The sequence below is a fragment of the Coregonus lavaretus genome (genome assembly GCF_964263955.1).
Source record: "Coregonus lavaretus genome assembly, contig: HAP1_SCAFFOLD_279, whole genome shotgun sequence".
NCBI lineage: Eukaryota > Metazoa > Chordata > Actinopteri > Salmoniformes > Salmonidae > Coregonus > Coregonus lavaretus.
The window spans coordinates 518249-535012 of record NW_028161756.1 but is presented as its reverse complement, the minus strand read 5'-3'; the positions used below and the strand labels follow the sequence as shown (position 1 = coordinate 535012).

The following is a 16764-nucleotide window of genomic DNA, read 5'->3' as shown; positions in this document are numbered from 1 at the left end:
CCTCCCTCCAGCCTTCTAATATACCCCAGGTGGGCCTCCCTCCCCCAGCCTTCTAATATAACCCAGGTGGGCCTCCCTCCCCCCCAGCCTTCTAATATAACCCAGGTGGGCCTCCCTCCCTCCAGCCTTCTAATATAACCCAGGTGGGCCTCCCTCCCCCAGCCTTCTAATATAACCCAGGTGGGCCTCCCTCCCCCCCCAGCCTTCTAATATAACCCAGGTGGGCCTCCCTCCCTCCAGCCTTCTAATATAACCCAGGTGGGCCTCCCTCCCCCAGCCTTCTAATATACCCCAGGTGGGCCTCCCTCCCTCCCTCCAGAGCCTATAGCCCTGTCCTGCCTGTAAAGAGATGGATGGCTGTGACTCTGTGTGTGTGTGAAACACAGCAGTAACGGTAGACTAACATGGCCCTGAGCCTTGAACGTCTAATTCGTTTCTAATGTAAATACAATGCTTCTTTTTGAACTACAAGCCGTGTCATGATGTATAGTCGACCGGGCAGGTGGCCAACACTCCATCCTCCGTCCTTAATTACTCTCCTACTGTGTCATTTAGTTAGTTAGTGTAACTGTGTTATTTAGTATAGTATATAATATAGTATAATAGTCTATTCATATTATTGAGTTTAACAGAAAAGCATCCATCAAGACCCCTGATAATATCATCTATTCCAGAAAACACTGGGCTCATTCAAGACAGAAGAAAAAAAAAAAAAACATATCAAACTACATCAACAACAACCTCAATGAGCATCATATACAGTGCCTTTCGGAAAGTATTCAGACCCCTTGACTTTTTCCACATTTTGTTACGTTACAGCCTTATTCTAAAATGGATTAAATTGTATTGTATTTTTCCTCATCAATCTACACACAATAGCCCATAATGACAAAGCAAAAAACTGGTTTTTAGAAATGTATGCTAATTTATTAAAAATATCACATTTACATACAGTACCAGTCAAATGTTTGGACACACCTACTCATTCAAAGGTTGTTCTTTATTTTTACTATTTTCTACGTTGTAGAATAATAGTGAAGACATCAAAACTATGAAATAACACATATGGAATCATGTAGTAATCAAAAAAGTGTAAAACAATATATTTGAGATTCTTCAAAGTAGCCACCCTTTGCCTTGATGACAGCTTTGCACACTCTTGGCATTCTCTCAACCAGCTTCATGAGGAATGCTTTTCCAACAGTCTTGAAGGAGTTCCCACATATGCTGAGCACTCTGCGGTCCAACTCATCCCAAACCATCTCAATTGGGTTGAGGTCGGGTGATTGTGGAGGCCAGGTCATCTGATGCAGCACTCCATCACTCTCCTTCTTCGTCAAATAGCCCTTACACAGACTGGAGGTGTGTTGGGTCATTGTCCTGTTGAAAAACAAATGATAGTCCCACTAAGCGCAAACCAGATGGGATGGCGTATATCTGCAGAATGCTGTGGTAGCCATGCTGGTTAGGTGTGCCTTGAATTCTAAATAAATCACAGACATTGTCACCAGCAAATCACCCCCACACCATCACACCTCCTCCTCCATGCTTCACGGTGGGAACCACACATGTGGAGATAATCCGTTCATCTACTCTGCGTATCACAAAAACACGGCGGTTGGAACCAAAAATCTCCAGTTTGGACTCATCAGACCAAAGGACAGATTTCCACCGGTCTAATGTCCATTGCTCGTGTTTCTTGGCCCAAGCAAGTCTCTTCTTCTTATTGGTGTCCTTCAGTAGTGGTTTCTTTGCAGCAATTCGACTATGAAGGCCTGATTCAAGCAGTCTCCTCTGAACAGTTGATGTTGAGATGTGTCTGTTACTTGAACTCTGTGAAGCATTTATTTGGGCTGCAATCTGTGGCTGGTAACTCTAATGAACTTATCCTCTGCAGCAGAGGTAACTCTGGGTCTTCCTTTCCTGTGGCGGTCCTCATGAGAGCCAGTTTCATCATAGCGCTTGATGGTTTTTGCAACTGCACTTGAAGAAACTTGCAAAGTTCTTGACATTTTCCGTATTGACTGACCTTCATGTCTTAAAGTAATGATGGACTGTCGTTTCTCTTTGCTTATTTGAGCTGTTCTTGCCATAATATGGACCTGGTCTTTTACCAAATAGGGCTATCTTCTGTATACCACCCCTACCTTGGCACAACACAAATGATTGGCTTAAACGCATTAAGGAAAGAAATTCCACAAATTAACTTTTAACAAGGCACACCTTTTGCATTCCAGGTGACTACCTCATGAAGCTGGTTGAGAGAATGAGTAGGTGTGTCCAAACTTTTGACTGGTACTGTAAGTATTCAGACCCTTTACTCAGTACTTTGTTGAAGCACCTTTGATAGCGATTACAGCCTCGAGTCTTCATGGGTATGATGCTACAAGCTTGGCACACCTGTATTTGGGGAGTTTCTCCCATTCTTCTCTGCAGAACCTCTCAAGCTCTGTCAGGTTGGATGGGGAGCGTTGCTGCACAGCTATTTTCAGGTCTCTCCAGAGATGTTCGATCAGGTTCAAGTCTGGGCTCTGGCTGGCCCTCTCAAGGACATTCAGAGACTTGTCCCGAAGCCCCTCCTGCATTGTATTGACTGTGTGCTTAGGGTTGTTGTCCTGTTGGAAGGTGAACCTTTGCCCCAGTCTGAGTTCCTAAGCACTCTGGAGCAGGTTTTCATCAAGGATCTCTCTGTACTTTGCTCTGTTCATCTTTGCCTCGATCTTGACTAGTCTCTCAGTCCTTGCCGCTGAAAAACATCCCCACAGCATGATGCTGCCACCACCATGCTTCACCGTAGGGATGGTGCCATGTTTCCTCCAGATGTGACGCTTGGCATTCAGGCCAAAGAGTTCAATCTTGGTTTCATCAGACCAGAGAATCTTGTTTCTCATGGTCTGAGAGTCCTTTAGGTGCCTTTTGGCAAACTCCAAGCGGGCTGTCATGTGCCTTTTACTGAGGAGTGGCTTCCGTCTGGCCACTCTACCATAAAGGCCTGATTGGTGGAGTGCTGCAGAGATGGTTGTCCTTCTGGAAGGTTCTCCCATCTCCATAGAGGAACTTTAGAGCTCTGTCAGAGTGACCATCGGGTTCTTGGTCACCTTCCTGAACAAAGCCCTTCTCCCCTGATTGCTCAATTGGCCAGGCGGCCAGCTCTAGGAAGAGTCTTGGTGGTTCCAAACTTCTTCCATTTAAGAATCATGGAGGCTACTGTGTTCTTGGGGACCTTCAATGCTGCAAACATTTTTTGGTACCCTTCCCCAGATCTGTGCCTCGACACAATCCTGTCTCGGAGCTCTACGGACAATTCCTTTCGACCTCATGGCTTGGTTTTTGCTCTAACATCTCTGGAGAGACCTGAAAATAGCTGTGCAGCAACGCTCTCCATCCAATTTGATCCATTTCAGAATAAGGCTGTAACGTAACAAAATGTGTAAAAGGTCAAGGGGTCTGAATACCTTCCGAACGCACTGTAGACAGGTGTGCCTTTCCAAATCATGTCCAATCAATTGAATTTACCACAGATGGACTCCAATCAAGTTGTAGAATCATCTCAAGGATGATCAATGGAAAAAGGATGCACCTGAACTCTATTTTTGAGTCTCATAGCAAAGAGTCAGTAGACTTATGTAAATAAGGTATTTCTGTTTTTTATTTTGAATACATTTGCAAAAAAATCTAAAAACATGTTTTCGCTTTGTCATTATGGGGTATTGTGTGTAGATAGATGAGGGGAAATAAACAATTTAATGTGGAAAAAGTCAAGGGGTCTGAATACTTTCCGAAGGCACTGTATAATGTTATGAGGAATAAACTACATATTTGTTCCTGTCCATATAGTGTAGCAAGCCCAGGAGCATACAGAGTACCACACAATGTAAACTGTCAACAAAGACAGGCCATTTACGCAGAGGACCTACATGTTTTAGTAATGATTTACTATAAATGATATTATTCATTTGTAACGGTGGATGTATAAGAGGGTTACTGTTATTGCATCTCTATATGCCAATAAGAAATACATTTCTAGTCAGCTTATCAATATTTACTGATGCAACCATGTGATTTCCTCATTTCCATGTGGATTACATTAGATAGCGTCATCAGCTCGGGTATATAATATCAGAAACCATTCCCTGAAGGAGAGTGTCCGGTGCGTTGGCGTTTCCCAAACGGCACCCTATTCCCTGTATAGTGCACTACTGTTTGACCAGAGCCCTATGGTGCCCTATATTGGGAGTAAGGGTTCCATTTGGAACGCAAGCCTGGGTGAAGGTCGTCTGTGGACTCAAGGAGGTGAACGTAAGAGGTTTCTGTGGTCGGGTTAAATGTACACGGCAGGCCCCCGTAGAGGTACCAACACCCTGTTTAATTGTCACGTAACGGTTTCATGTAGAGACAAACTGTCTGCAACACGTCTGTGGTTGGAAACTAAACACCCCCCCCCCTGGCCACACAACCACAGCTGTGCTTAACTAGTTTTTTTTTTGCACTTATAGGAACAACACGCTAGAGGACAATATGAGGCCTGGAATGGCCAGGAGGCTAATGATCATAGCATTTATTTACTTATTTATGAATTAATTATTTTTTAAATTGTATGTTATATTATCCTATGTTGTTCTCGTCTTTAACCGTTCTCTTTAACTCTCGTTTAACTTCTCGTTAACTCTTTTCGTGTATTTTTATGTTTTGTGTGGACCCCAGGAAGAGTAGCTGCTGCATGTGCAGTAGCTAATGGGGGATCCTACTAAACTAAAGGAATAGGCTTACACACCATAGAAGAAGAATTCCTTGTGCAGTAGGTAATGGGGGATCCTACTAAACTAAAGGAATAGGCTTACACACCATAGAAGAAGAATTCCTTGTGCAGTAGCTAATGGGGGATCCTACTAAACTAAAGGAATAGGCTTACACACCATAGAAGAAGAATTCCTTGTGCAGTAGCTAATGGGGGATCCTACTAAACTAAAGGAATATGCTTACACACCATAGAAGAAGAATTCCCAAACGTTGTTATATCTGTGGCGTATACACACACCCGTCGCTATGGGCGGGCCATAGGGGGCCAGGCCCGCCCCCCAAAATGCTTGTGCCCCCCCCCCCACTTGAGGGAATTTATTATTAAATATACGTACTGTAGGCTAATAATAATTGTGCCCTGCCCTCCCATGCATTTCATATGCCCCCCTTAAGACTGAGGTCTGGCGACGGGTCTGCGTATACATCCTCAAAAGGCCGCAAACATTTTGAGTGGTTAAGTGTGATGTGTTTTATTGCATGATATGCACTATACGAACCCTTATCTCGTTGAAAAAACAACAACAATAGCCTTGCAATTTCCCCCATTATCTTTATCAAAACCCCAGAACATTGTATAGGTTGAGGTTCCTGTCACTGGCCATTCATCTTGGTTACATGAAACGCATAACTACTGCTAAATGTTAACTGTTTATAATGCAACTGTCAAAAGACCTGCTAAATTAGTCTGTTTCATCTCCACAACAGAAACCTTTTAACCAATCCCCCAGGAGCAGCAGCAATCTGTAACGGCTCTAATGCCCACTCAAGGAACTCCCGTTTTCTCATTTGTGAGGAAGCAAAGATGACAGGAAGCGAGGTAATTTACTGTAGTCAACTCTATACAACCCTCCAGCGTCAGCCTTTCACTGTAGTCAACAACCCTCCAGCCTTTCACTGTGGCCAACTATACACAACAACCCTACAGCGTCAGCCTTTCACTGTGGTCAACAACCCTCCAGCGTCAGCCTTTCACTGCCTTCTACGCCAGTCTTCTGAATGGGTGATTATCCCTATAGCTAAAATGAATGCCATTTCACATTAAGCAGAAGTCAGAAAACCAAAATAAGAAAGACTGACTCATTATAAGCAATCATAGGAATTAGTACCATCATTTAACCAAGCCAACCAAATCATTTCCAGGATACTGAAGCAGCAGCCGGGGGCAATTAGAAACATTGTAGCTCTTCAATAGAATAATTGCCATCTTTATCTTCGGTCTCTCTCTGCTCCTCCTTGTTCTGAAGGGTTTCAGAAATTGCATTAACGTTGCATAGAAAATCTCCACCGAACAGAGTAATCAAGGACTGAACGAGGGGGAAGAGAATCCATCACGTCCTCAGCATTCAGCCAGGGAAATACATGTTTTATTTAATTCAGCGCAATCCCGATTATGTGAAGGAAAAGGTGTTCCGTTTTATTCGGGCTTGTCTCCATCACAAAGCTAACAACTCCATAACGTGTGATTATATTAGATTACTGTAGTAAAATAACATTTAAAGCATTCTATAATCTCATAAAAGATCCCTCTGTCAATGCGTCTTCATTAAAATGGTCGAGAACATAGATTGTGAAATAATGAAAAGAGGTACTAGAACTACTAGTGCTATTTATTTAGAACTGCAAAGCACCCTTAACTGTTTGCAGTATAATTAGATTTTAGTCAATTAGCAGAAACTTATCCTGACCGACTGCATCTCAGTCCTAGTAAGCAAATTGTACTTTGCTGACAGAAGGTCCTTCAGCGCAGTGGCTCTTCTTGGACAGTTACTATAGTAGGAGTGACATCTCCTGAGGTCTGTCATCACAGGTCCGAGACAAGGGCCAAGTGGAGGCCCCACACCAATACCAGGCCAAGTGGAGGCCCCCACACCAACACCAGGCCAAGTGGAGGCCCCACACCAATACCAGGCCAAGTGGAGGCCCCCACACCAATACCAGGCCAAGTGGAGGCCCCCACACCAATACCAGGCCAAGTGGAGGCCCCACACCAATACCAGGCCAAGTGGAGGCCCCACACCAATACCAGGCCAAGTGGAGGCCCCACACCAATACCAGGCCAAGTGGAGGCCCCCACACCAATACCAGGCCAAGTGGAGGCCCCACACCAATACCAGGCCAAGTGGAGGCCCCACACCAACACCAGGCCAAGTGGAGGCCCCACACCAATACCAGGCCAAGTGGAGGCCCCACACCAATACCAGGCCAAGTGGAGGCCCCCACACCAATACCAGGCCAAGTGGAGGCCCCACACCAATACCAGGCCAAGTGGAGGCCCCACACCAATACCAGGCCAAGTGGAGGCCCCACACCAATACCAGGCCAAGTGGAGGCCCCCACACCAATACCAGGCCTCCCACACCAATACCAGGCCAAGTGGAGGCCCCACACCAACACCAGGCCAAGTGGAGGCCCCACACCAACACCAGGCCAAGTGGAGGCCCCACACCAACACCAGGCCAAGTGGAGGCCCCCACACCAATACCAGGCTAAGTGGAGGCCCCACACCAACACCAGGCCAAGTGGAGGCCCCCACACCAATACCAGGCTAAGTGGAGGCCCCACACCAATACCAGGCCAAGTGGAGGCCCCACACCAATACCAGGCCAAGTGGAGGCCCCACACCAATACCAGGCCAAGTGGAGGCCCCCACACCAATACCAGGCCAAGTGGAGGCCCCACACCAATTCCAGGCCAAGTGGAGGCCCCACACCAACACCAGGCCAAGTGGAGGCCCCACACCAATACCAGGCCAAGTGGAGGCCCCACACCAATACCAGGCCAAGTGGAGGCCCCCACACCAATACCAGGCCAAGTGGAGGCCCCACACCAATACCAGGCCAAGTGGAGGCCCCACACCAATACCAGGCCAAGTGGAGGCCCCACACCAATACCAGTGGATCGTCCATTTGCTTTCCCTCAACACCGTGACCATAGCCTGGTTACCAGTCTGTTCAGCTAACGTTCCACTCCTTGTACCCATCTCACTTACCTTTAAACACTCCTTACCTTGGCCTTTTAGAGGGAAAACACATTGAACTAATGACAGCAGGAGAACAACATTTTATATTTCCATTGTTTTATTTCAAAACAGTTTTTAATTCAATGCAATGGCAGCTGAATTCCACAGAATGATAAATACCACTGTTGTAATGCTTTCCATCTACATTTGGCAAATGGTTAATTACTTTACGAAAAGAGAAATGTTACATCAAAAGTTAGCTTGAATAAAAACACAAAAAGAAGAATACCTTAAAAAAAAGGGGTCAGAATGAAGACAAAATAGAAGATGGATGAAAATGAAATGTTAATCAAAAGCAGTGAGAAAGCAGACGGTAAGAAAGAACAGCATGACAATGACTGGGGACACGTTGATGAGATTTACAGTTTTTTTGGATTGCTTACACACTAAAATTAAAAGTAGTACACTATTAGCAAAACCTTACACTCAAGAAGCAAAACATCAGCCCATATTTGCACAACTATAAGCACATTGTCAACCTTACACTTGTTGCAAAACTCTACACACAGTGATTTGCAAAACACTAAACACACTTAACATACATTACACACAAAAATCTATCATGAAGTCACGTCCTTGCAATACCAAAGCACTGACTGTCAAATTACCACACCGTCCAACCAATTGGTTCAACACAGTCATCAGGTGTGCAAACACTCGTTTGCTTAATTGTAGACACACCAATCAGGTGTATAAGCACTATAAAAAGCAGCAGGTGAGTTCATCGGTCTTCAAGCACAATGGAAAGAGTCAGAGAAAGAGTAAGACGACGAGGAGGAGGAGGAGGAGGAGGAGGAGGAGGAGGAGGAGGAGGAGGAGGACGAGGAGAACGAGGAGGAGAACGAGGAGGAAGGGGAGGAAGAGGAAGACAAGAAGGTGCTCAAAGAGGACCGAATCTGACAAATGAGATCCGCGCAACACTGGTTGACCACATTGTCAACCACGGCCTGACGCTGAGGGAGGCTGGACTGCGAGTACAGCCAAATCTAAGCCGATATACAGTGGCAAGTGTGATGAGAACATTTCGACTGGAAAATAGGTATTGTAAAAATATCATCATATCAAAAACATCTGCACGGTTTCAGTAACTGCTTACAGTACTATATTCTATGCACTATCAGCACTTCTGTTACCTTTTCCTGTGAAATTACTGTACTATTGTATACTGTTTTTTTTCTACATAGGATTGAGGGTCAGGGACGACAAGGGGGAAGGCCTCCTATGTTCACAGAACAGCAAGAGAGGGAGATATAGCATTGTTGGCCAAAACCATGTTTACTAACACTCAAGCAGCTCCAAGCTAACATTGTCAATAACCACGCCATTTTCAACGATATCCATCAGGTCTCAACATCAACACTGGCACGCATCCTAAAAAAAAAACATATTCAAATGAAGCAAATTTATCGAGTGCCTTTCGAGCGCAATTCCGAAAGGGTGAAACGACTGCGGCATGATTATGCAGAGGTATGTATTCACTTTAGCAGAGTGATCTTGCATACTGTCTCAATCTTTTACTGTACTGTAATATGTATACTAGATCTACACTGAACTACACAATTTTGCCTGACACTGTTTTTCAGAGTTTTACGAATGGATGGAGAGGAGATCCAGCATGAGTTCATTTACGTAGATGAGGCTGGGTTCAACCTGACGAGAACACGAAGGAGGGGAAGAAACATCATTGGCCACAGGGCTATAGTCAATGTCCCAGGGCAACGTGGGGGTAATATAACACTCTGTGCAGCCATTACACAGAATGGGGTCCTCCACCGCCATGCCCATATGGGCCCTTACAACACAGCACTCATACTTACATTCTTGGACCAATTGCACAACATAACAGCAGCAAATCAAATCGATCATATGCAATACATTGTTGTCTGGGACAATGTGTCTTTCCACCGCTCTGCTCTGGTTCAGAACTGGTTTCAGCAACATCCACATTTCACCGTCCTATATCTTCCACCATACTCTCCATTCCTCAACCCTATAGAAGAGTTTTTCTCGGCATGGCGGTGGAAGGTATATGATCTCCGTCTCCAGGCTGAGGTACCCCTCATCCAAGCCATGGAGGAGGCCTGTGACCAGATGGAGGTAGCAGCAATGCAAGGATGGATTCGTCATTCAAGACGTTTCTTTCCAAGGTGTCTTGCTAATGACAACATTGCCTGCGATGTTGATGAAATTCTCTGGCCAGATCCAGCTAGGCGAAGAGACAATGTCTAGTTATTTTATTTTTTTTGAACTTACAATACGTAAAGTGACGTTTGGTTACAGTATTATGAATCTCCATGTCAACATTTTGGGCGTGTTGAGAAATAAATGAGTTTCTTCAGTCTGCAACATTGGTCTTGTGTAGTGTTTGGTGAATTTACATTATATTTGTACTTTGTTGATAGTAGCCTACTCTAATCATAGGGAAGTAGAAGTGCTAAAAGTGTTTTTGGTTTATCACAGCAGAGTGTAACTCGTGCAAACAGAGTATAGTAATGTGAAACGTGTGTGTTTCATATGGTAACAAAGTGTGGTTTTTAAAAAGAAGTGTATAGTTTTTACAAGAGTGTTTAATTTTGCAAAGGATCTGTAGTGTTTTGCTAATTGGGTGTGTGGTTGTGCTAATTGTGTGTAGTGTTTTGAAAACACGGGCCCTGTTTTGAAAATCGTGCTTAAGCAATCAAAAAAAACTGTAAAACTGGCCAGATCACCTTCAGAACGTATATGGACTTCAGGGGGAAACACACCCAGAATAATATCTTTAGAAAATGTTGTTGTTTTTTTAAAAAGGTGAAGGGTGTCAAATGAATTTCCCACTTGTGGGGTAGTAAGGTCAACTTGACTTGAGAAGAAACCATTCCAAGGACCAGTGTTGAGACAGTAACCAACTCAGCCGTCCCACTCCACTGGGAAAGCCAGAACACAATCTCTCTTCTTTTCACTTTCCTTAAGCAGCCAAATAAAAGACTGGGTAAAAAAAAAAAGCAGGCCCTTCTTACAATCAAATCAATTGAGCAGAGTGAAAACAGAATACCAAAGTCCCTCAGATTTCCCCTCAACTGCCTCTTCACCATTGACAGAAACCAGACAGCTGAAAAACAAAGCTTCTGGCTCAATTCAGCTTTTTAATCTATGAATGAATGGCCTGCCCCATCTGTTATGATATGGAGGGGGACAGGGCTGAAACCTCGTTACGGGCTTCTGTAATTCACTTTAAGAGAGAAACAGGTCCTGAGAGTTGCCCGTCTTTATGCTTTGCCAACTGCTTTAGAAACTACCCATCTGAAGCAGTGGGTTCATAGTTCTGCATCTCATCACAGAAGGACCCACAAAACGCTCTGCCACATCAATTAACCTGTTAGAACAGGCTCTCTGGAGTCATTATCATGTCTTTATTGATTATTGGAAACTGCATTACCGCAAACAAATTGGATTTTGTCTTTATCCGTAAACAAAGACTATTAGACAAAATCAATAGTCATGTCATTACAGAAAAACTTTATTCCTTTTCAATTGGTCTAGTTTAGTTTGAGAAGAACGCTGCAACAACCTAATTTCACCAGTTTATGCGAGGGGGTGTGGCTAGATAAAACTGAACCTAATGTCACCAGTTTATGCGAGGGGGTGGGGCTAGATACAACTGAACCTAATATCACCAGTTTATGCGAGGGGGTGGGGCTATATACAACTGAACCTAATGTCACCAGTTTATGCGAGGGGGTGGGGCTAGATACAACTGAACCTAATGTCACCAGTTTATGCGAGGGGGTGGGGCTAGATACAACTGAACCTAATTTCACCAGTTTATGCGAGGGGGTGGGGCTAGATACAACTGAAGACATGTGGGTGTAGTCCTTTTACAGTTTGTTAATAAAGCACATTTATTTTTAAGTACTAATAAAAACGGGCACAGTAAAAAAACGTGAAATCCAACAAATATAGGCTGATGAATGATGGTCAGCGAAGGTTGCACTGTATAGATTGAGCCATTCAGCTTCCTTTAGGACTCTTGTGGAACCACACATCCAGATACATGAACAGATTAGGGGGTAGCCATTTTCTCAAGTCCTCATTTGTCGTCAACTATGGGATATTGAAAACGGTGGAGAAGAGCTAGAGAAAGAAAGACAGCTAGATACAGACGGTCAGATGGACACACCAGCTGCCTGCTCCTTGTCAATGCTGCCATTCACACGTACCAAAGAAGAAGCAGTGTGAGCGGCATTGTGTCGGTGCAGTCCAGACGAGACCACTGGGATGCAGACTGGAGTGGCCTGCTTCACACTATAGGGCCGAGCCAAACCAAGCCGAGCCGTACTGGCCTGGATCCACCATGCAGTACACGACGGAGCCAACCGTGCCGGGAAAAAAGGACAACGTGAAAAAAGAAACGACCTGAGCCAGCACGGTTCCCAAGCAGGTCGGGGGCCCTATTGTGTGAATCAGACAGAAGACTGACCGACTTCACTTGGGCTTAGTCTCCGCGTCTGTGACCTGGCGGATGAAGATGGTGTCCTCGGGGTGGCTGATGTCTCCCTGCTCCTGCATGTAGGAGGAGGCGATGGCCAGCGTGGAGCCGTCGTTACTGAAGGCCAGGGAGGCGATAGAGCTAGGGTAACGGTGGAACTGGCACAGACGCTTCTTGTTGAAAGGGTCCCAGATGTTGACAAAGCCGTCTGAGCCACCTGGGAGAAGGACAAGACGGGGGGGGGGGGGGGGGGGGGGGGGGGGGTTCAAGGTCAACGGAGGAAAGCTGGAGATTTATCTACAGAGTAGGTATGGGTTCACAAGATTACAATCTGGAGGCTAATCATTCAGTGTTCCCTTGAGTGTAACCATGACAATATTAATCATATAGGTCATATGATAATAGGCCATAACACAGCAGGAAATAAAATCAAGCTTTATCGATCCTTGTTTTATATTCTGGTTCAATACATGTTCTTGTAGTTGAACATTTCAAAAAGCAGCCTAGTCACGAATGACCCCGATCAGTTTCATTAGGTGACAACTCTAACCCTACTACAGAAAAGTACCCCGACCTGTGGCGAAGGTGTTGTGAACACTGTGGAAGGAGATGGCGTTGACAGGGTAGACCTGTTCGATCCCGTTCTCCTTCAGCCTGTGGCACTTGAAGGCGTACTTCTTCTTCTGCACCTCTTGGCTGGGGTCCAGGTACTCCACGGCAACACGCCCTTCTATGGAGCTCAGGACATAGCCCTTCAGACAGACACACAACATAACATGGGGTCTATGTCCGACATCATTAACTCACCAGAAAGACAAGACAAAGGATGTGTGTGTGTGTGGTCCTGTCTGGCTCAGTTGATTAGAGTGTGGCACTAGCAATGCCAAGGTCATGGGTTCAGGTCCCACAGGGGGGATCACATAGGCCTACTAAACATGTGATCGCAGCGTACTGATAAAAGTATCTTCTAAGTGACATACAGTATTATGATATAACATCCCCTTCTTCCCCTCCCACAGACACACAGAGCCAGCTAGACCAGCGCTTCTCCGACCTGTTCTCTGGACCTCCAACGGTTCCATGTATTTAACTATTCCACAGCTAGACCAGCGCTTCTCCGACCTGTTCTCTGGACCTCCAACGGTTCCATATATTTAACTATTCCACAGTTAGACCAGCGCTTCTCCGACCTGTTCTCTGGACCTCCAACGGTTCCATGTATTTAACTATTCCACAGCTAGACCAGCGCTTCTCCGACCTGTTCTCTGGACCCCCAACGGTTCCATGTATTTAACTATTCCACAGCTAGACCAGCGCTTCTCCGACCTCTTCTCTGGACCCCCAACGGTTCCATGTATTTAACTATTCCACAGCTAGACCAGCGCTTCTCCGACCTGTTCTCTGGACCTCCAACGGTTCCATGTATTTAACTATTCTACAGCCAACACACCCGATTCAACCGGGTCAACTAATCACCAAGCCACTCACTAGGTCAATCAGGTGAGATAGTTCAGAGCTACTACAAAATTACGAAAGGTCTGGGGTTCCCTGAGGAGAGGTTTGAGAAGCACTGAGCTAGACTAGAGGTTTACCTGTTTGTTGGGGAAGGCCCTGATGGCACGTGTCTGGTATTTCAGACTGGACTCTCTCCTCTGCTGGACATAGCCCATATTCCTCAGGTCCCAGACCAACACCCTTCTCCCTGCTGTCCCCACTATCAGACGGTCTCCAGCCACAGAGAGGGTGTACACCTTAGATAAAGAGACAAAGATAAGAGAACAGTCTTAAAAATGTGTGTATCACAATTCATTTCTCTCAACGCCATATGCCAGTAAGTGTGTCCGTTCCCACCAAAAAAAATGGACTATACAATTTTGAACTTCAAATCAGAATTGAAAATTCAATGTGCGCCGACATATAAAAAGCTTGCCCAGGAATGTTTCATACGTATATACAGAGTTTTGACAGCTCTACCTTTTCAGGCTGTGTGAAGGTTCCAGCGTTGCAGGGTGTCCTGGGGTCCCACAGCCTGACTGACCTGTCCCAGCTACCTGTTACCATGACGTTGACCTCTGGACAGTATTCCACACAGCGAATGGGGGCGTCGTGTGTCCCAACTATTGTGTCTACACAAGGGAGAAAATATGGACCATTTATATAAATAATTTTTAAAAAATGTTAATCTAACATTAACAGGAAGCACACAATTCAAAATGGTGCTATATTGACAGACACACCTTGATCTGTATTCAAGTCGTGGGTTTTCAACTGTGTGTCCAAGCCTCCGCTCCAGGCATGTGTAGGGTCCTACAAGACAGAAGAGACATCTGACTCAAACCTATTCCTTGACCAGGGGACACACACCATTTGACTAAACTCTACCGTGTTTGTAGAAATTAACTTTAACACAATTGTCGTGTTTCTTCTTCTTACGGTGTGTGTGTTTGGCAAAGTAGACAACTCTGCGTTTAAAAATTGAGCAACTGATTGCTATGGAATGCTTATGACAAACAAAAACTTGCTTACATAGAAAGCACAATCCAGCACAGGTGCCAGGTGTGAATACTTGATCCTCATGGAGTTGCCTCCCACGTCGTAGAGCCGGACAGTACAGTCCCAAGAGGACACTAGAAGGAACTGGCCTGTACTGGGGCTGAACTTCACAGCAGAGATGCTGTCCTCCGGGCCCTGGTTCAGTTTGTACTCGTTCGAACCAGTCATCTGTAGGGACAGAACAGATGCCACGGCTATTAGGTCATACTGGGATTCTGTAGGAGGGTAGGGAGCTTTCCAGCAGGGTAGTTAGCTTTCCAGCAGGGTAGTTCACCCCTGAAGAAGATGGAGAAAGCCGGTGACGTATCTCTTGAAACCCATAACATGGCCAGGTATGACGCTTAGCTTGCTAACTAACTAAGCTGCCATAATTATTGTTGGCGAAATAAACAAACCAACCAGCCAACATGACCTGTAAAGTTTGATACACGATAACGTTACTGTCCTGAAAATTCAAGAACATTAATTGGGTGTGCGCTGATAAACTAGCAAGTTAGCAAGGTAGTTAGGCTAGCTAATGTGATTAGCTAGCTTACGTAACTGGCTAGCTAGCTGATCCGCAGTAACTAGCCAACTTGGTCTCAACTACATGGCACACTTGCACATTGGCTAACGTTAACTACTTTGCTGAAAATCAGCTTTTTTCTATCGGGTATCATTGGCTAACGTTAGCTACTAATGTTAGCTAACTAGCAAGCGTGGATGATAGCATGTCAACTCCCGCCGGTTGGTTGGCTGGCTAGCTAGCAGTTTGCAAGCTAAGGCTAGCTATAGATTGAAAATGCGTTAGCTAGATTGTTTTGTCAATCAATTAGATTTTTTTTTAACTCACCGTTCTTGGTTTGCGCTGAAGTACCTCCTTGAGTATAAAATTGGACAAATAACTCGTTGTTTATCTTATAGACTAATATGTTCGCTTCCTCGTCCCTCTCCACCGACGCTCCGCAGCGTTGCTACAAGAGTGGATTTGATTGGTCAGAACGAATAACTAACTTTACAAGAGTGGATTTGATTGGTCAGAACGAATAACCAACTTTCCCGCCTGGCTCGTGATTCTTTGAAACTCCTCTTCCGTTGTAGAGTCCATGGGTCATGTGATATGGGACACAATTCATTGACTCGTGATTCTTTGAAACTCCTCTTCCGTTGTAGAGTACATGGGTCATGTGATATGGGACACAATTCATTGACTCGTGATTCTTTGAAACTCCTCTTCCGTTGTAGAGTCCATGGGTCATGTGATATGAGACACAAGTCATTGACGGTCGCTAAAATCCTTGACAAATGCGTGCGGTTTTTAAGGGATTGTTAAATAAATGTTAACTGTTTTGGTTGTAATGTCATCAGCTCTTGAAGAGCATAGTCAGACCAACACGTTTCCGATTATTCCATACAAAACAATCGCGCAAATTTAGCTCTATCGTTAGAGTTATACAGCAAGTAACTGCATGCTTTTCACGATCAGTAAACATCAATAATCATGTGATTTCAGATACGTAGGGTAGCCTCACGATATCGGCCACCATTCATTTGATATTTGAGTGATATAAAATAAAAGTGAACTATACCTGACAAGTATGAGTGGTTTAGGTTAATTTCCCATCTTTTGTGGGCTCTGCTTATCAAATCAATGTTATTTGTCACATGCGCCGAGTACAACAGGTGTATACCTTACCGTGAAATGCTTACTTACAAGCCCTTAACCAATAATGCAGTTCAAGAAATAGAGGTAAGACAATATTTACTAAATAAAGTAAAGTAAAAGTAACACAATAAAATAACAATAACAAGGCTATATACAGGGGGTACCGGTACCGAGTCAATGTGCGGGGGTTCAGGTAGTCAATGTAAATAGTCCGGGTGGCCATTTGATAAAGCAGCAGAAGGGCGCATTTGCCCTGGTACTACGTTTCTACCGGTACATAAT

At 44.8% G+C, this 16764-nt stretch overlaps 1 protein-coding gene across 2 annotated transcripts; it reads right to left on the bottom strand.

Annotated features, from left to right (window-relative positions):
• Positions 1 to 10064: 10064 nt before the first annotated feature.
• On the bottom strand, positions 10065 to 15794 carry LOC311120158 (mitotic checkpoint protein BUB3). Of its 2 annotated transcripts, XR_014612125.1 has the most exons (8): positions 15670 to 15788; positions 14811 to 15005; positions 14522 to 14591; positions 14259 to 14410; positions 13877 to 14035; positions 12859 to 13036; positions 11511 to 12501; positions 10065 to 11366 (listed from the first exon to the last, which is right to left on the bottom strand). XR_014612125.1 is itself a non-coding variant. In XM_084194775.1 (7 exons), exons 2-7 carry the CDS (start codon positions 15003 to 15005, stop codon positions 12281 to 12283), a joined length of 975 nt encoding a protein of 324 aa, XP_084050901.1. In that variant the 5' UTR covers positions 15670 to 15794; the 3' UTR covers positions 10065 to 12280. The 2 variants fall into 2 exon arrangements, 1 of the variants encoding a protein (XP_084050901.1); XM_084194775.1 differs by having other exon boundaries at positions 10065 to 12501; positions 15670 to 15794.
• Between the last annotated feature and the right edge of the window lie 970 nt (positions 15795 to 16764).

Excerpts from the sequence above, each read along its gene's own strand:
- LOC311120158 (XM_084194775.1), bottom strand. The coding sequence starts at position 15,005 with ATGACTGGTTCGAACGAGTACAAACTGAACCAGGGCCCGGAGGACAGC. Across the intron at positions 14,592-14,810 it reads TGCTGGATTGTGCTTTCTAT|GACCCTACACATGCCTGGAG; the intron begins GTAAGCAAGTTT and ends TCTGTCTTGTAG. Across the intron at positions 12,502-12,858 it reads TCACAACACCTTCGCCACAG|GTGGCTCAGACGGCTTTGTC; the intron begins GTCGGGGTACTT and ends TCCTTCTCCCAG.